At 46.6% G+C, this 20670-nt stretch overlaps 1 protein-coding gene across 1 annotated transcript in view; it reads right to left on the bottom strand.

Annotated features, from left to right (window-relative positions):
• The window catches only part of LOC145337769 (uncharacterized), a 69148-nt gene extending 54457 nt beyond the window's left edge, over window positions 1-14691 (bottom strand). Inside the window, 6 exon segments of the mRNA XM_080182615.1 lie at window positions 443-985; window positions 12071-12186; window positions 13202-13224; window positions 13766-13999; window positions 14093-14188; window positions 14281-14691. Of these exon segments, the coding sequence (XP_080038741.1) occupies window positions 443-985; window positions 12071-12186; window positions 13202-13224; window positions 13766-13999; window positions 14093-14188; window positions 14281-14691 (1423 nt within the window).
• Between the last annotated feature and the right edge of the window lie 5979 nt (window positions 14692-20670).

Below are 20670 nucleotides of genomic sequence, written 5' to 3'. Positions count from 1 at the left end.
GAATGACAATCGTTAAGGGCAATCAGCTCCCGGATTATCCGGAGGACTGTCCCTTTCTTTGGATGGACAGGTGACCTGACCAATCCACGCAGGAATTCACAGCATCCCGCCTCCTGCATCGGAGTGACAGGAGATTCGGCCAATCGGCTTCTCCATTCCCCGGAATCCCGCCTCCCTCACTCAGTGACAGACACAAACAACATGTTGAGTTTCTGCTTCTTGGATTTAATGATGAACTGTGGCATCTTTGAGAAAAGCTGTTTCTATTCCAGTGGTTCTCAGATTGTTTTGTTTGAAGAATCATTTTATAAATGTAATCATGGATTCCCCGATGTAAATTATAATTCTATATAATAACCACAATATGAACAGGTTCCATCAGTTTACAGCCGGCAGGAGGCAGGGAGACTGTGTGAAATTATGGGATGGATCTGTTAGAGACCTTTAATCCCGCAGATTGTCAGCGGTGCCGAGTTGTCCCCGTTGTTATTCCATCCCGGATTGAAGATGGGAAAGATTGTCTCAGTGAAAGTGTGGGTGAAAGTGTGGAGATGGGACATGTTGTCCGCATTGTAAAATGACACCTGTCCACCCTCATAGTCCAGGAAAACCCCGATCTTCCGGGGATTCTCACTCGGGGTGAGGGGGGTCTCTGAGGGGGAGGTGAAGGCCAAATAAACACTTCCGGGTAACAGCCACACCATCCAGAATCCGGACTCAGGGTTCATGGGGATTAAACTTTTCCTGTCCACAGACTCTCGGGTCACTCCCAGATACCACTCTGTCTTCTCCCCCACTTCCACCTCCCAGTAATGTCTCCCTGTTGTGAATCCCTCTGATCCCAGGACAAAGGGCCAGGGATCAAACCTATCCGGGGTGTCAGGGAGCGGCTGCCGTTTGTCTCCGCGTCTCACACTGGTCCGGTCCTCAGACAGGATGAGCCGGGGATTCGCTGTGTTCGGATCCAGAGTCAGAGAGGCTGGAGCTGGGGGAAAGTTAAAATAACACAGTCAGTGATTTAGAGAGAGCGGGTGGGGAGGCGAGACAGTGTGAGGAGTGAGGAAGAGAGGAGAGAGGTTTGTGAGGGGGAGGGGAAAAACAGCAGGAATATGATGGGTGCATGGAACAGAGGGAGGGGAGAGGAGTGGGAAGAGAGCAGAAAGGAGATGTGAGGATGAAGGGAGAGAGTGAGAGAAAGGGAGGAGGAAGAGAAGGAGATGGAGCACTGAAGTGGGCAAAGGGAAAACAGAGCAGCAAACAGAGTGAGCAGGAGAGTGAGGAGAGAGAATGAGAGCAACTTGAGGAAGAGGGCAAGTCAGAGCCTGAAGGTTTTAGATACAGTGTATAGACAGCAACTGGGTGGCAGATATTGTGGCAGGTTGTAAGAGAACAATATGAAGATGTGGAGCGTATGGGCAGAATTTAACAACCTCATTGAGGCCGTTTTGTGCTGGAAAAATGTCATAAAATCTGGCATGATATGACTAGCTGGAATGGAGCAGACTTGATAGGCCAAATGGCCTCCATCTGTTCCCATATCTGATGGTCTCATGATCTTAGAAGGGGATAGAAATAGTACTCATTACTCCAGATATGGTCTCACTAAGGTCCTGTACCCCTGCAGGAACAATTGCATATTTTTATACCTTGATATCTCTGCAATATGTACTAACGTCCTCTTTATATTCCTAATTACTTGCTGGACCTGCAGACTAACGTTTTCTGATTTATGCACCAGGACATCCAGCTCCCTCTGTACCCTAGAATTCTGCATTTTCTCTTGGTACAATACCAGACCAGACCAAACCCTAAATTTGTTACGATCTTGGATGAAACCTTAATATTTGATAGTGTCCAGAATAGGAACAATCATGTTTGAGTTCTTGGATCTAATTTGAAATCCCTGTTATTTGCTAAGAGTATAAATTATAAGAATTAGGAGCAGGAGTAGGCAATTTAGCCTCTCGAACCTGCTCTGCCATTTAATACAATCCTGGTTAATCTTGTCTGAGCCTCAACTCCACTTTCCTGCCCCTTCAATGCCAAACTAATTAAAAATCTGTCCCGATCATGTCTGTGGGATGGTTTCAGGGGTCAGCGATGAGGCCTGCGATGTCTGTGAGGGAACTGGTGGGAAAACTGGTTTAAACCACAACTGTCTGTTCAGTGCAACTTCAGACCTGAATCTCCCACACTCAGTGCATTGCAGGGATCACAATCATGAATATCATTAAATGCTGTGGGGCACAGCATACTCACATCAAACAGCCTGAAATCTGTAAGATGAGCGGGAATCTGTGCATGTGCACATCTCTGGGAGATCACTGAAAAGATCTCCCAGCACTGCCCTCCAACCCCCTCGGACATTGCTTGCCCCCACAGCCCCACGACAAACACTGCTGCTCCCCACAACACCCTCCCACCCCCACAGATATTGCTGGCCTCATCGGTGGCCCCCAAACCAGTTCCCCCGCAGAGACAATCTCCATACAGACATCACCGGCCTTATCGTTGGCAACCCCACCCGCTACTGACTTTGCTGCACCACCTCCCCCACCCCCAGAGAGACATCCCTCCCCCACCACACAGACATTGCTGCCCCTTCCTTACAGATATCGATACCCCCCCCCACCCCCGCCGTACAGACATCACTGCACACCCTGCCCCCCCACCCCTCCCCTCGCACTGACATTGCTGCCTACTCACCCCATGCCCCACGGATCTGTTTAATGTGGATACCCCACCCCTTGAACATGCTGACCTCACTGCTGCCCTGCAGAGAACTTGCGTTGTGCTACCATACACAACCCCAGCTTGCGAGCATTCCCTCTCTTGAATGGGAGTCCTCAGTATTGCACCTGCCCTGAACACAGCAGCTTATTAATTCGGAGCTCTGAGTATTGCACCTCCCCCAGGACACAGCGGCTTATTGAATGGCAGCCAATCAGCACCCCGAGGGACGCATAACATTCAATTGAAAGCAGCCTTCAAAATTTCTCACAAGGATTTGTTGCCAACTGTCCCTTGACTGGCCAAAGTCCCTGCAACCGCCACCCCCCCAGAGCTGTATATAAACTGCAGGAATGGACACACAACTAATCACACCACAAAGATATATTTGAGGAAATCAGCCCCAAGATTCACTGAAGCCGACCAAGAGCGCCTGCTTGATGCCATGGAGGAGAGAATTCAGTTGCTCTTCCCCAGCCAGGCGCCTCGTCCAAGGGGTGCAGTCACCATGGCATTGTGGGAGGAGGTGGCAGAAGTGGTGAATGCCTGGAGCCTGACACTGTGCTCTGGCCGGCAGGGGCAGAAAAAACTGTACAACCTTCTTTGAGCAGCAAGGATGAGTGAGCATCCCACTTGGAACTCCGCACTTTCTTGGCACAGATCTCAAACCCTGTGCAAGCATTCAACAAGGCCCCCTTCCCCCAGAACAGAATCTAACCCCTTCCCCTCATCCCTCAATGAGCACCCTTCAGTGGTGACCCTTTTCCCCTCAACTGCCAGCACAAAACTCCCGAGACACAGGCACACATTACACACCATGCATTTGAATATATTAATGCTTGCGAGACACCTTAACCTCCTACAGCAGAAAAGCATAACTGCCACGTGAGGGCACAGACTGGCGATGGTGTGCCTGACCTGCAGCAGCTGACCAGCGTTGAAGAGCGTACCGTGGAGTTGGCAGGGGGAGATAGTTCATCCAGAATGCTGACGGACAGCCAGGTCGGCATCCAGTTTGCAAGTGAGTATTAGCATAGCCCACAACGTAAGTCCTCTTTGAAATAAGTGTGATGCTGTTTAGAATGTTTGACCTCCCTTCCCCTAATGTGTGTTTTGTTTTGCAGTTTTGGACCCAGGGGAACCTGGCCCTTTGTGTATTGGTGATCCCACCACCACCCCCACTTCCGCTGTTCTGGAGCAAACTGCCCACGATCCCCCTGGAGAATACCTTGGAGGGAGACTTTGAAGAATCTTCTGAGGACAGCACCACTGAAACAGCACCGGCATCTACCACACAACCCACGAATACAGAGACTATCACCACAGTGGGTAGCTTTAGTGTTGAGGCTTCTGAGTCACTATCTGGTGAGCACATCACAGACACTGATGCACATCCGAGGGCTCGGGCACATAGAGGTCAGCCAGAGGCGAGGATTCAGCTGTCCTCAAGCCAGATGCCGAGCCTCGGGGCCAAGGCTGGTGGTGATGCATCAGGAAACACGAAGGGTTGTGGAAGGGCTTTCAGCAACCATGCTGCGACTGCAAGGCTGTTTAGGGGAGTCCAGCAGAGCGCTGCTGCAGGAGGTGGTGCTGACACAGTGTGTGAACCAGGCCAACATTGCAAGGGTTGCGACCACAGTGGAAAGTCTGACCCAGGGGTCTGTCCTCATGGGTGACGGGGTCCAGGACATCCTGGAGACACAGCAGGCCATGAGCGAGGGTGTTGACGCCATCCAGGAGGCACAGCCTTTCTTAGCCATGGGTGTTGGAAAACTGTTGGCCATGGCTGGGACTTTCACTGGCATTCTGGAGACACAGTTGGCCGTGTCTGTGAGCCTCGATAACTTAGCCCAGCATCAGAGGGCTACTGCTGAGGGGCTCCAGAGCCTGGCTTGCTCACAGAATGCTGCAGTGGAGGGGCTCCAGAGCTTGGCCCAGTCTCAGAGGGCTGGAACTGAGGGATCACAGATCATGGGGAGACGCATCTGAGCCTCCAGGACTGGCACGGCCAGGTGATACCGGAGTTCCTGGAGCTCAGTCCAGCTACTCTGACATCCCATGGAGTGTCCCTGGGCCCTCTGGGCCTCACAAGTGAGGAGGGAGGGCTGGGGCCCATGCCGGGGCCGTCCGCCCAAGTGATCCCAGACGTCCCGAGACCTTCTGATTCCCCCCCCTTCCGCACACCGGGGCATCTCAGGGCCAGCTAGAAGAACAGGGTGGCACCAAAATAGTGCCAGCGGCTAGTCAGCTGGGGCCCTCCAGGTCCCGGCCACCCAGAGGACACCTGCCAAGGGCATCACAGGCAACGGGTTGTGCATCATTGCTGGACACCTCCACCTCTGATGTGCACCCTGGGGTCGCACATAGAAGCAGCAGTAGACCACAGAAAGTTAGAAAGTTCGAGTTCACTAACAGAACATGGGTGAAGGTTATCAGTAGTCAGGGTTTATTGATCACTAACGTTAAGAGCACAATAAACTTTTATTTGCACTTCACAGCTGTGACTAATGTGTCTCTAATTCCACACCTCCCCGCCCCACCCCACCCCAAAGTGCAGAGTTGTCCCCATTCCCTTGCATAGAGGTGCTTGGAGACTCAGCCACATGTGAGAGAGTGCCTGTCCTACCTTCTCCAACACCCACCAGACTCTTAGTGCAAGTGAGCCCCTCCACCACCCCCATCCCCCAATTACCCAACAAACATGTCTCCCCAACCCTTACAGCTACTTGGGCCAGGGTGGCAGCGTGCATTCAGAGTAGAGGTTAGGGATCAGGCTTGAGTGGCCCCAGGGGCAGGATCCCAGTGTGCACAACAGTGAGAGGTCATCATCCTCCAGCTTTCAACCAAGACACACAACCACTGCCAGCCCAGGCACATTAACAGGTTTGGATCTTTCTGGGGGGATATGGTGGTGGGTTGACAGAGGCTGTGGAAGGGTGATGTGGCAGTTTGAACGCCCAGATCGGTTTGGAGGGGGAATAGCGGCTGCAATTGCTCCTGGAGTGTGGTGGTTGCAGCCCCCTCACTGCACAGCACCAGCTCGGTGAAGCGGGCTGTAATCAACGCGTCCCTCGCTGCCCTTCCCGGCCGGGCACCTGCTATCGCCTCCATCCTCTTTCCTCCGGCTCCTCATATGGTGGGACGACCACTTCGCCCCCTTGCCCCTCATCCTCCTCCTCTTCCTCCTCCTGCTCCAGCTGGTCTCCCTGCTGCTGGGTGATGTTGTGCAGCACACAGCAGATAATTATAATGTGTGAGGCACACACAGGGTCAAACTGGAGACGCCCCCCCAGAGTGGTCCAAACAGCGGCACCGCATTTTCAGCAGGATGATGCACTGCTCTACATGGGTGCTGCATGGGTCTCATTGTAGCAGGTCTCCACCTTGGTCTCGGGCCTCCGCACAGGTGTCATCAGCCGTGACCTCAGTGGGTAACCTTTGTCGCTCAGTAGCCATCCTGGTAGCCTGGGCCGGTCTTCAAAGAGGCCGGGGATGTCCGACTGCCTGAGCACAAAACTGTCATGGACACTCCCTGGATGGCATGCATCGACCTGCGTGGTCTCCATTTGATGGTCACATATGATCTGGACATTTAGGGAGTGGAACCCTTTCAAAGAACTAAAAAAATTACAGCACAGGAACAGGGCCTTTGGCCCTCCAAGCCTGCACCAACCATGCTGTCCGACTGAACTAAAATCCCCTACCCTTCTGGGGACTATATCCCCCTATTCCCATCCTATTCATGTATTTATCAAGACGCCCTTTAAAAGTCACTACTATATCTGCTTCCAATACCTCCCCCAGCAACAAGTTCCAGGCACCCACTACTCTGCATAAAAAAAAATCTGCTTCTCACATCTTGTTTAAACCTTGCACCTTGCACCTTAAACATGTGCCCTCTGGTAATTGATTCTTCCATCCTGGGAAAAAGTTCTGTCCATGCCTCTCATAATCTTATAAACTTTTATCAGTCGCCCCTCAACCTCTGTCGTTCCAGTGAGAACAAACCAAGTTTCTCCAACCTCTCCTCACAGCTGATGCCCTCATACCAGGCAACATCATGGTAAATCTTTTCTGTGCTCTCTCCAAAGCCTCCGCATCCTTTTGGTAGTGTGGCGACCAGAACACTATATTCCAAGTGCAGCCTAACGAAGCTTCTATAAAGCTGCAACATGACTTGCCAATTTTTAAACTCATCTCCCGGCCGATGAAGGCAAGCATGCCTTATGTCTTCTTGACTATCTTCTCCATCTGCATTGCCACTTTCAGTGACCTGTGTACCTGTACACCCAGATCTCTTTGCCTATCAATACTCTGAAGGAATCTGCCATTTAGTGTATGTTTGTTGTCTGGATTAGACTTTCCGAAATGCATGACCTCTCCTTTCTCCAGATTAAACTCCACCTGCCATCTCTGTCCAAGTCTCCAACTGATCTATATCCTGCTGTATCCTCTGATGGTCCTCATCAATATCTGCAAATCCACTAACTTTTGTGTCGGCTGTAAACTTACTCATCAAACCAGTTACATTTTCTTCCAAATCATTTATATATATTACAAACAGAAAAGGGCCGGAACAGATTGCAAATCATTAGCAGATGTGTGCCCAGTGACAGCAGATTCTGTGCAGTCCATGTCTGAACCTCGGCACGCCAGCCTGGAGCAGTAAATGCTCCATCTGGTTAGGCCTCAGTCAGCACATGGTCCACTCCTTTCCCAACACTCAGTGTATCTCCTGACCACAGCCCACAGCAAGACAATGCCACTGCACAGTGCTCTGGAGGGAAAGGCTGAGCAGGATTCCTTCAGAGACCCTCACCCACAGAGCTCTGAGAAAATAGAAGCACCCCTGCCCACAACACAGATATCACTGATCCACAGGCCAACATCTGAAGGCAGCAGGAAGAAGCCCACCAAGCATCTCCAGGGCCTGCCTACAACGTCCCTCGCAGTCTGCACACTGCGCTTACCTCCTGACGCCAGTTCAAGGCTGCTACACCAGGTTGAGTCTTTTATATATCTACTCTGATTTGTGTCAAAGTGACATCACGCCAAAGAGGTGGGAGACGCTAACCTGGGTGGAGATTGTCATGTCGATCCCGATAATGGCATTCCAAAGTATGGTAAGTGATGGAAATCAGTGGTCGGACAGTTTTCAGTGCGGTCCCGGCGGCCCATTTTTTCCCCGGTGAGGAGATGCGCGAGGGTTGTAAACAATTTGGGGAACCCACGTAAAGGTTGACACAAGCATCTCCCAACCCAACCCGCCAACAAAATGAATGCATTGCAATGGGAGAATCGCCCCCGTAATTTCTACTCGTCTGTGTTTTAAATCTGCCACCCCATATCTTAAAACTGTCAGCTTTTGGTTTAAATCGCCCCGCAAGAGGAAACATCTGCTCTGAATCTGCTTTGTCAATGTCCCTGGGCATCTTGTATACCTCAATTATACCTCCTCACATTTTTCTCAGCTCCAGAGAGAATCGGCCTAATAAGACAAACCCTTCATCTCCAGAATCAAGCTAGTGAACCTTCTCTGAACCATCTCCAATGCAATTCCATCCCTCCTCAAGAAAGGGCACGAAAACTGTACACAAGTACAGTCTCACAAATGCTTTACACAATAGCAATAACATTTCACTACTTTTCTGTTCTATACCTTTAACAATAAATATGAAGATTCCATTTGCTTTCCTTTTTACCTGCTATACTTTCATCCTAGTTTTTTTGCCATTCGTGCATGAGGACACCCAGGTCGCTAATCATTTGCCTTTGTATTTTCCCTATAAAAATGGATAACCTCACACTTATTCACTTTCATCTCATCTGCCAAATTTTGTCCTATTCACTTGGACTCTCCATACCCATTTATAAGTTTCTTCTTTTGTTATCACAACTTATTTTCCCATCTATTTTAGTGTCATCTGAAAATTTGGCTATGGTATCCACTATTCCCTGAATGCGGGTGATTAATATAGAATATAAAGAGTTGGGGTCCGAGGGCTGAACCCTTTGGCACCCCAATAGTGACATCTAGCCAACTCAAAAAGCACCCATTTATCATGACTTCCTGCTATCTGCTTGTTTGCCAATGTTCTATCAAAAATAATAGATTATCCCTCATCCCATGATGAACAAACCTTTTGTGTGACACCTCATCAAATACTTTCTGGAACTCCAGTTATACTACATCTACAGGATCATCATTATCCACTTTGCTTGTTACATTTTTGAAGAACTCAAGCAAATTTGTCAAAGATTTACGCTTGAGTTGTCTAAAACCTGAGTTAGGCCTCACTGGGAGTATGGACATCATATCTTAAGAAGGATGATTTGACCATGGAGGAAGTTCCAAGCAAGTTTACAAGAATGCTACCTAGGCTTCAAGGATGTAGTTTCGAGGAGAGATTAGAAAAATTTGACCTTTATTGTCTCGAATTCAGAAGGTTGAGGGGTGATTTCATAGAAGTCTACAAAATATTCACAGGGAAGGTCAGGGTGGATAAAGGATAAACTATTTCCACTAGTTGAAGGCCTAGCACCAGGGGCCATAATCTAAAAATTAGAACCAAGTTGTCCAGAAGTGATTTTAGAAAACAATTCTACATGTAATGAGAGGTGGATGTTTGGAACCCTTTTCCTCAAACAGCGGTGGATGCTGGTTCATTTGTTAATTTTAATTCCTACAGTGCAGAAGGAGGCCATTTGGCCCATCAAGTGTGCATCAACAACTAGCCCTGTAACCCTACGTATTTAGCTTGTTAATCTCCATGATCCTAAGGGGCAAATTAACATGGCCAATTCACCAAACCTGCACATCTTTGGAGTGTGTGGGGAAACCACAGCTCCCAGAGGAAACCCACACAGACACAGGCAGAATGTGCAAATTCCACACAGATAGTGATCTGTGGCCAGAATTGAACCTGGGTCCCTGCCGCTGTGATGCAGCGATGCTAACTACTGTGTTACCGTGCCACCATACTTTAAGTCTGAGATACTTCTATTGAGCAGGGGTCATAGGGGAGGGGGAGAGAATATGGGCAATGACAGATCAATTAGCCTGACATCAGTAGGAGAGAAAATGTAAGAATCTTTAACAAAGAATGTGGTAAAAAATGATGGGAAATTTGGGCACAGTCAAGATTGACCCATGAAAGGGAATCCAGTGCAAAAGTTGGACATTTGGCCCTTTAAGTCTGCACTGACTCTGACAGAATACCTTACCCAGACCCTCTCTTCGTAACCCAAAACACTTACAATTGCTAATCCATTTAACCAACACATCCTGGGACACTAAAGGGCATTTTTTTAAAAACGTGGCCAACCTACGAGCCTGCACGTCTTTAGACTGGGAGAAAACTGGAGCGTCCTGCGGAAAGCCACACAGACATGGGGAGAATGTACAAACTCCACACAGACAGTGACTCAAGGCCGGAATTAAACCCGGGTCCTTGGTGCTGTGAGTCAGCAGTGCAAACCACTGTGCCACTGTGCAAAATACAATTAGCAGAATAGTGGAACTAAAGCTGATGGATGTAGAGTATTTAGATTTTCAGTAAGTTTTCAATTGAGACCACACAAGAGATTAGTGAACAACTTAGTGCACTAGAAATGTGATGGAATAATAACAGGTAAATGGACAGAAAACACGAGAGTAGGAATCAATTGGTGTTTTCTTTTAAACAGTGCTCATGTTCTGCTCTCGCCAATGCTCTGTATAAATAAAGCATAAACTCTATCCCTGCTGGAGAGCACTCAATCTGACAGTGAAAACTCAGGATGAAATAGGAATTCTATTACCGAAGATCAGAGGCCGAATGCCCGTGACCACTGAAGTGTTCCCCGACAGGAAGGAACAGGCGGATCTGCCTGGCTTTGATTGGGTGTATCTGTGCAGCACCCTGTCAACTGTGCTTCTAAAAGTATTGTGCAGCTTGGGGTCTTTTGCCATTCTCATCATGAAGCTGGATGTGGCATATAGTTTTCTGTCAGCACTGCTGGGTCATCCAATTCCACCAAACAGATTATCTACAGCTCATTACTTGTTCTCGAATGTCTGTATGCCTTCCTGATAAATGATGATTAAAAAAATATTTCCCAGAATAACAAGGAGACCAGTCCAAAATCCAAGAGCAATTCTATTTCACATCCTGAGATTCATGCTCTATTCCTCTGGTTATACAGATCCCTTCACTTCTTTGACACACAGTGCTGACGGCTTCAGACACTTCAGACTTTGGACACGGTGGACAGAGCGCCCTTCATTGACCAGTACTTCACCAGAGTGGAGAAGCTATGACATCTTCTCTGCAGCCTTCAACATGTCATTGATGAAGACGAACATCTCACCAAGGCCACCCTCACACCCCCACTTTTTGCCTTCAAACAACCACACAACCTCAAACAGACCATTGTGCGCAGCAAACTACCCAGCCTCCAGGAGAACAGTAACCTCGACAGCACACAACCCTGCCAAAGCAACCTCTGCAAGACGGGCTGGATCATCGACACGGATGCCATCATCTCACGTGAAAACACCATCCCCCAAGTACACTTGCAACTCAGCCAATGTTGTCTACCTGATGTGCTGCAGGAAAGGATGTCTTGAGGCATGTTACAATGGGGGGACCATGCAGATACTGCAACAACGGATGAATGAACATCGCTTGACAATCACAAGGCAAGAGTGTTCTCTTCCTGTCGGGGAACACTTCAGTGGTCACGGGCATTCGGCCTCTGATCTTCGGGTAAGCGTTCTCCAAGGCAGCCTTCACGACACACGACAACGCAGAGTCACTGAGCAGAGACTGATAGCCAAGTTCCACACACATGTGGATGGCCTCAACTGGGATCTTGGGTACATGTCACACTATCTGTAACCGCCACAACTTGTCTGGGCATGCAAAATCTCACTAACTGTCCTGGCTGGAGACAATAAACATCTCTTTAACTTGCGCTTAACCCTTTCTCCACTAACATTGTCTGTAACTTAAAAACTTGATTACTTGTTAAGACTTGCACTCCAACCAGTATTTTGTAAATTGAGTTCGTATCTTTATATGCCCTGTTTGTGAACTGAAATCTCACTCACCTGATCAAGGAGCAGCGCACGGAAAGCTAGTGGCTTTCGCTACCAAATAAACTTGTTGGACGTTAACCTGGTGTTGTGAGACTTCTTACTGTGTTCAGACGCTTACCCAGAGGAACCCACAGAAAGACAAATATGAGTACAGGAGACTCCAGGGATTAACTAGTGGAAATGTGAATCTGGGATCTTAAAGTCTGTTTAGTTTCTTCACAACTGTATTGGTAATCAGGAAAATGAATGTAAGAGTTTTACCCGGAATACTGGGTTTCATCATTTCTCTCCACGCTGTGCACTGAGAAAGGTATTTGAACTTCCTGATAGAAAGGGCGGCATCAAATACTGAGAGTGTGTGCTCACCATCACTAATCCTGTAAATGTTAAAAAAAAGCAAGAAAATATCCAAAGTGAAATGACAATCTTGTTTTTTTAAATTAAAAAATGGATAATTTATAAATTCGAAGGCAGAGAATGGAAACAGCCATGCCCTGAAAAAGGTTCAAAATCTGATAATAGCCATCACACACTGCAGGAAATGATGAACATTTAACCTGTCCACTTGGTGTATTATAGACAAAGTTTGTAGAACAAAGGCAAAGGCTGAAAACATCCCAAAGCTGAATGTCCAATTCTACAATCCCTGGGCCCCACAACTCTCCCGGAATCTTGTTCTCCTCTACTTCCAACACCTTGAACATCTCTGATTTTGGTCATTCCCCCATTGAGAGCTGGACCTTGAGCTGCCGAGATCCTGAGCGCTGGAATTCTCTCCCTGATCCTGTCTCTCTGTTTCTCTTTTGTCCTTCTGAAATCCACCTCTGTCATCCGGATTAATATTTCCTTATTTGGCTCTGTGTCAATTTAGTTTATAACGCTCCTGTGAAACTCTTTATGATATTAACTTACAGTAAAGGTGCTATATGAATACAGGTCTTCACTACAGTGGTTGTTAAGGGCACAGAGCCAGTTTGTATTTAGGATAAAAATAGAATCGGTTCCCCCTTTAATGTGAGACCTTCTCGGGTTGGTCAGGCTCCATGCAGGGACATGGGTGACCCACTCCTTGGAAACATGGACTCTGCGGTTCTCTCAGGGTCAGTGGGAAGGTCACAGGCACTAACAGCCAACATCGGGCAAGTGATTCACTTCCGGCCTGGGAACCAGATTGTACTAATTACACTTCCCGGTTATTTATTACAATATTGTAGCAGTTATGTAAAATCATTGTAATAAAGGCAGTTTTTTAAAACTCTGGTCCGTGAACGACACACTGAATTTCCATGGCCTAATGACAGGTCATTTAATGTTGTGACAACAACCAATAAATAAACGAAAATGACATTTCATTTTAATAAACAGCGGATTGCAGTCAAGAACGTGTCCTACCTTTTCTCCCGACAAGCTTCCTCCTGAAAGAAATGAATCAGGAACAGTGAGGGTGACAGTAACAGATTTCAGGAGCAGTTAGACTGGTGAAATGAGCAGACTCAGAGCAGATGAGATTTCATACGGAAATGTAAAGTGATGCATTTTGGAAGGAAGATTGTGGAGAGTCAAATGAACTGGAATTGAACATCAGTCCCGCTCACAGACACAGTGACTCTCACACACCGTACCAGACACACCCATACACTCACAACATGGAACTGGAACTGGATTACAATGGGAGTTCCCGGAGAAAATTGAACTCGGGAAACACAGAGGTAATCACAAGGCAAGTGTGAAGATCAAGACTCATTCTCAGGAAGTTTCAGGTATTCCCAGGAATCTGCAGACAGTGAGGGAGCCGTTCGTTCAGAGACAGCAGGAAAACAGTTCAGGAAGGGACACAAAACTCTGTTTAATTTGGTTAGTATTTTCAGTAAATCCTATATTAATTTCACAGTTACCATAAGTTATTTCGTGACTGTGTGAAGTTTCCATGAACTGAGCCACAATATATTCCCTCACCTTCAGAAATATCAGATCGTCTTTTTGCTCCATCTGTTTCTGCAACTTTGAGAGTTTCTCCTCAATAGAATTTAAATTCTCCTGAATCTCTCGAAGGTTTCTCTCCATTGGTTCTAGAATCCTCTCCTCTTCTTCCCTGAGATCTCTGAGTAATCGCTGCTCTTTCTCAGTGAGAATCTGGTGCATTTTAGTGAACTCGGATGTGATGTGGGTCTGCAGACTGCTCGACTGTTCCTACCCAATGAAATGTGAGACATAATTAATGTCCCGCGATAAAGGGAACAAAACGAACCGAGATCCCAGAAAACCAGCACAGGGAGACCTTACCCTAACTTCAGAAATCTTGCCTTTCTGTTTCTGTTCCGTATCTAGAACCGCCAATTTCTTCTCTGTGACAGAGTCTAAGGAAGATTTCAGCTGATCCTGGGATTGGGAGAAAAAAAAATCACAGAATGAAAGTGCTGGATGTTGAAAATGTGATAAAATTATCATCTTATAAAATATTTTCCATTTACCTTGTAGATTTCAACAGCTTCATCAATGGGCAGGAAGTTGTGGGATTTGTGTTCCCGCGAAACTACACAAGTGTAACAGATCAATTTCTGGTCAGTTTCACAAAACAGCTTCAGTTCTTCCTGATGTTTCTCACAGTGAAGTTTACTTTCCTTCTTTTTCGGATTCAACTTTAATTGTCGAGCTTTCTCGGCCAGATTCGCTAAGGCCCGATTTACCCTGAGGTTTTTTTCTAGAAACTCCTCTCTACATTCCGGGCAGGAGTTTATCTCCTTCTTTTCCCAACACTGGGTGATACAGGAGCGGCAGAAGTTGTGTCCACAATCCAGTGTTACCGGATCAGTGAAAAAATCGAGACAAATGGGACAAATTGTCTCCTCGGTCCAACTCTGGAGCTGTTGTCTGGAAGCCATGTTCACACTCAGCACTTCCTGATTCAAACCGCTTTCAGTTTCGGTGTTACTGCCGCACATCCTCAGTTCAGCTATTTCCCGACGAAGTTCACTGCAGCACTCAGGGAATTATTATTCCGGAGCGGGCCATGTCCTCACCACTTTCACACTGGAGATAAAAACTGGCGCGGTCCAAACGGGAACGGAGGGAATTCATTGATCCCTGTTGGGGGCGGGTTGAGCTCCCGGGAATGTTGACAGTGGAGAGAGGGAGAGCGTGAGGGAGAAAGGAGGGAGAGATGAGCGGGATCGAGATTCCATTACATTTCTCTTCAGTCTGAACTGGCTGCCGATTAAAACCATTCTGGTGAAACTCGGTGTCAGATCCAGATCCAGAAATTGAATTGTGTTCATGACTGCAGCCGCTCACATGAAAACATCAAATACTATAAATGTCAAAGAGAAATTTATACAAAAGCTACGGGGAAGATATTTAGAGGGTTCGATCTGTGAAGTTTGGTACATTTTCTAGAAAGAATAACTTGCGGTTTTATAAATGCTTATGAATCCGCCCCGGGGACCCTGACCCAGAGAAACATCAACTGATGACGGAGCAAAAACAGAAAATGCTGGAAAATCTCAGCAGGTCTGACAGCATCTGTGGAGAGAGAACAGAGCTAATGTTTCCAGTCTGGATTTCTCTTCGTCAGATTCCAGCATCCGCAGTAATTTGCTTTGAACTGATGAATGAACATTTGAAGTGGAATCTCTCCTCCAATATCCAGCGGACTTTGTTCACACAGAGAGTGGGGAGAATGTGGAAGTCGCTGTTACATGGAGTGGTTGAGGTAGAGAGAGTTGGTGCATTGAGAGGGAGGCTTGGATTACCAGATGATTTTGTACCGCGCAGGTTGTATATGGAGTTTGTTTTGTGTCTGTTTGAAAAAAATGAGCTCACCATTCGACGAGATGGATTTACAGACTGAAATTCTGCAATAATTCAATCTATGCTGCTAGAATTAGTTGGCTTTGAAATCCGCAATAAAAATTATTTAAATATAAATTGTTGTGCTAACACGAGGATTTAACAACAGTAACAGTGGAGAACAAGTGATTGGGGAAATCAGGATCTGAACAGGGTCTCTGTCAGCCTTGGCATCTAGATTCTGACTTGTACAAGTCAACTCCAATCTACTGCACTCCTGGTTTGTCGGTTCAGCTGGTGAAAATCGCAATAGGATTCATTCTGCCGGATGAAATGTTGGACACTGAACTCTCTCCATGGACCTCGTTAGACTTCACAGAGGATCATAGAGTCACTGAACAGCATAAAATCTACTATGATCCCGATATGTTCCATCGAAAGTGTATTCTTAAATAATTATTAATCTTAATTTACTGAGTTCACTGTTAACAGCTGTATTCGTTTCTAAAAGGACATTGACACATCTCTCCAACAGCCGCTTATGCACAGCTCTGGTAATGCAGTGTCAGTTGTTCCTGACAGGAATTAGGAATATTCCCATTCTGCCCTTTCCAGCCTTTCAGCCTCAGCATTGAATTCAGGAATTTCAGATTCTAACCACCGTTACTATTCTGCTGTAACCATTAACACTGCTCTGGAACCACCTTATGCTTCTTCACCAGTCCCATTCCCCATTCTCTTTTACTTTGTACCGTTACACCTTTAGACATTTAACCTCTCCTGTCCTGCACCATTTCATAGAACTTTCCCTGTTGTTATTCTCCGCCCTTTTCCCCCACACTGTCCTTGCTGAGAAATTATTTACTCTGTAAAACATTCCAGTTCCGATGAAAGGCGATCGATTTGAAAAGTGAATTGTGTTGCTCTCTCTATTGATGCTGCCTGATCTGTTGAGTGCTTCCTGTATTTTATGATATATTAAGGATTGGGTCTTTTAATGTCTGATATATAACTTTCACTCACTGCAGGGTAAATACAGTCACACATCAGGGAGCTGAACAGAACAGGGGTGGGATTCACCCACAGAAATGTGACCTCAGCAATTTGAATGAGAAAGTGCTGAAACTCCCCATGGCTTCCAGACACCAGGCAGAGAGTTTCACTGAGCTTCTCTCCGATATTCGGTCAGAAATGCGAAAATTCACTGATAATTGCACAGTGCTCAGTCCAGTTCACAACTCCTCAGATACAGCATCTTCAACAGGGGAGATCCTAACCAACGCCCCGTGATATTTAACGGCAATGCTAAATTCACTTTGGAATCAAAAATAAGAAGGCAGATCACTACCCGAGTGGCTTCAAATTAGGCGATTGGAGTGTGCAGGGGGACCTGGGTGCTCTTATGCACCAGTCGCTGAAGGTAAGCATGAAGGTGCAGCAGCTGGTAAAAAAGGCAAATGGTACGTTGGCCTTCATTGCGAGAGGTTTCGAGTACAGGAGCAGGGTTGTGTTGTTGCAATTATACAGGGCCTTGATGCAGCCACACCTAGAATATTGTGTGCAGTTTTGGTCTCCTTTTCTGAGGAAGGATGTTCTTGCTCTCGAGGGAGTGCAGCAATGGTTTACCAGGATGATTCCGGGTATGGCGTGACTGATGTATGAGGAGAGGTTGACTCGGTTAGGATTGTTTTCGCTGGAGTTCAGATGAATGAGGGGAGTTGAAGGGAGAGGAGATTTCATAGAGCCTTACAAAATTCTAACAGGACTAGACAGGGTAGATGCAGGAAGGATCTTCCCAATGGCGAGGGTGTCCAGAACCAGGGCTCACAGTCTGAAGATTTAGGATAAACCATTTAGGACGGAGATGAGGAGGCATTTCTTCACTCAAAGAGTGGCGACCCTGTGGATTCATTATCACAGGAGGGAGTTGATGCCAAAACATTGAATGTATTCAAACAGCGGCTCGATATAGCACTTGGGGCGAATGGGATCAAAGGTTATGGGGAGAAAGCAGGGTTAGGCTATTGAGTTGGACGATCGGCCATGATCGTGAAAAATGGCGGAACAGGGTCGAAGGGCGGAATGGCCTCCACCTGCCCCTGTCTTCTATGTTTCTATTGCCGGCGCTGAGTCCCGCACCATCAATAACCTGTGGTGTCATTGATCAGAAACACAGTTGGACGGATCAGACAAATATTGTGAAACAGGATCAGAGGCTGGGAATTCTGCAGTAGGTGACTCATCTGCCAAAGTCTTCTCATCCTATAAAAGGCACAAGCCAGGATTGTGAAGTGATATTCTCTATGTGCCTGGTAAAGTGCAGCTCCAACAACACACACGAAATTCGGCACCATCCAGAATAACGTAACCCGCTTCATCCGCTGCAGTTTTTACCGGAGAGAATATCTGCACTGTTCATTGTGAATGTAAAAAAGCAAATTACTGCGGATGCTGGAATCTGGAAGCAAAAGGGAAAATCTCAGCAGGCCTGGCAGCATTTGTAAGGAGAGGAAAGAGCTGACGTTTCGAGTGCAGATGAGCCTTTGTCAAAACTGACAAAGCTGCATTGTGAATGTGTCCCTGTCATTTTTATTTTCTGTATTAATCAGGAGTATGATCATAGAATTGGATCATAGAATCCCTCCGGTGCAGAAGGAGGTAATTTAACCCTTGGTATTTAACCTATTAGTCCCCCTGAAAACCACGCAGACACGGGGAGAATGTGCAAACTTCACACAAGACAGTGGAACGAGGCCAAAATTGTACTCGGGTCCCTGGCGCCGTGAGGCGGCAGTGCTAACCACTGTGCCACCTTGCTGCTGTTATGAGTGCCGTTAGCAGAGGACAATCTGTGGGATTTACTGTGAAGGGTAGTGCAGCTACTCTGAGTGATTCATTGCGGGTGCAGTAAGTTTCTGGGATGGGTTGAGACTCTGTGTGAACTTAAGTCTTTTATTGTTAGAAAGCGCACCGCTGCCACCTGCTGACAGAATCTCGGTACTGCAGCAAACAATTCCCCTTTGAAAACGGCCCAAGAAGTGGGGAAGGTTCACAGACACAACCGGACGATTGCATTTTTTCTGTCCTAAACTCAACCATCTCCAGTTACTTCATCAATGAACTTCCATCCATCATAGGGTCAGAAATGAAGATGATCGCTGATAATTACACAGTGTTTAGCACCATTCACAACTCCCCAGTGACCAGTCAGCGGAGAAGATCTCCCAATTTTGGCACAAATCCCGAAATGTCAGTGCGAGGGTCTCTGATGGGTTGTCTGGGCAGAATCTGCCTTTGCCACATCTGAAGACTCGGTGAATGCCAAGTAGTTGCTTTTGATTTAATCTTGTTTGACATTTCCACCGCTGTTTGGTATAATCGAGTGGTGTTCTGGGCCATTTCAGAGTAAACAACAGTTATCTGGACTTGGACCTGGTAAGGACGCTTTATTTCCTTCCTTGGGAACAACCTCATTCTTTCATTGTCGTTATTACTGAGGCTAGCTCTTTATTCCAGATTTATTTCATGAATTAATTTAAATTCTCCAGCTGTGGGATTTGAACTCAAGACTCGAGAGCATTAATCTCGGCCTCTGGATTTCCACTGCAGGAACATTACTGTAATTGCTGATGAGACTTCTCGTTCAAGTCTCCACAACTAGGGGAAACATCCTCCCAGCGTCAGCCCTTTGCAGTCCTTTAAGAATGTTATATTTCAATGAGATCACGTCTGATTTTTCTAAACTCTGTGTAATATCGACAGAATCTACTCATTCCTTCTCATCGAGCACTCCCCAGAAATCCACATACAGAACTTTGGTGGCACTGTCTGAAAGGCAGTGACCGTTTCCTTCAGATAAAGTCTTCAAGACTGTACATAAATCTCCAGTGTGGCCTCAGCAAAGTTGTTTAAAGTTGCTGACAGTATTTTTTATTCTTATACTTGCAAAATTCTCAAATAGAAGTAAGACATGAGTTAACAGTGAACTCATTAAATGAGAATAAAATATACAAAGACATAATTTAGATATATATTCCAGGGTGAACGATGCATTGACTAAACTCCCCTCTCCGTTTTATCCTTTGTCTTGTCGAAGGAGATACCCGGAGGTGAGCGTCAAACAATTCGCTCTGCAGAGTGAATTTCAGCTGAAAATTCATCAGAAGAACCGACACTCGGAGTGTAGCAGATTGGAGTTGATTTTCCCAATCCAAAATATCCACATAGAGATTGTGGAGATGCCGGCATTCGACTGGGGTAAAGCACAGTAAGAAGTCTCACTACACCAGGTTAAAGTCCAAAAGGTTTATTTGGTAGCACAAGCCACAAGCTTTCGGAGCACTGTCCCTTCATTAGGTGAGTGGGAGTTCTGTTCACAAACAGGGCATATAAAAACACAGACTCAATTTACAAGATAATGTTTGGAATGCGAGTCTTTACAGGTAATCAAATCTTAAAGGTCCAGACAATGTGAGTAGAGATGGGGTTAAGCACAGGTTAAAGAGGTGTGTATTGTCTCCAGCCAGGACAGTTAGTGCGATTTTGCAAGCCCAGGCAAGTCGTGGGGGTTACAGATAGTGTGACATGAACCCAAGAGGACACACGAGGACGGTCTCATCCAGGAACTTGGGTTCATGTCACACGATCTGTAACGTCCCATCTTGCCTGGGCTTGCAATATCTCACTAACTGTCCAGTCTGGAGACAATACACATCTCTTTAACCTGCGCTTAACCCTCTCTCGACTCACATTGTCTGTACCTTTAATACTTGATTACCTGTAAAGACTCGCATTCCAACCATTATTTTGCAAATTGAGTTTAGGTCTTTATATGCCCTGTTTGTGAACAGAACTCCCACTCACCCGATAAAGGGGCAGCGCTCTGAAAGCTCGTGTCTTGCGCTACCAAATAAACATATTGGACTTTAACCTGGTGTTGTGAGACTTGTCACCATATCAAGACCGCCAGTGATCCTGTTCAATTCGTAAGTTCACCAATCACTTGTCCTCCACCATTACTGGACATTACTGGACCCTTCCGTAGGAACAATAATGTCAATCATATTGATTTTTGT

This window comes from Carcharhinus amblyrhynchos, unplaced genomic scaffold (assembly GCF_965287045.1).
Source record: "Carcharhinus amblyrhynchos unplaced genomic scaffold, sCarAmb.v2.hapA scaffold_73, whole genome shotgun sequence".
Lineage (NCBI taxonomy): Eukaryota > Metazoa > Chordata > Chondrichthyes > Carcharhiniformes > Carcharhinidae > Carcharhinus > Carcharhinus amblyrhynchos.
Note: the sequence above shows the minus strand (reverse complement) of the source record. Positions and strands in the feature narration are given on the sequence as shown.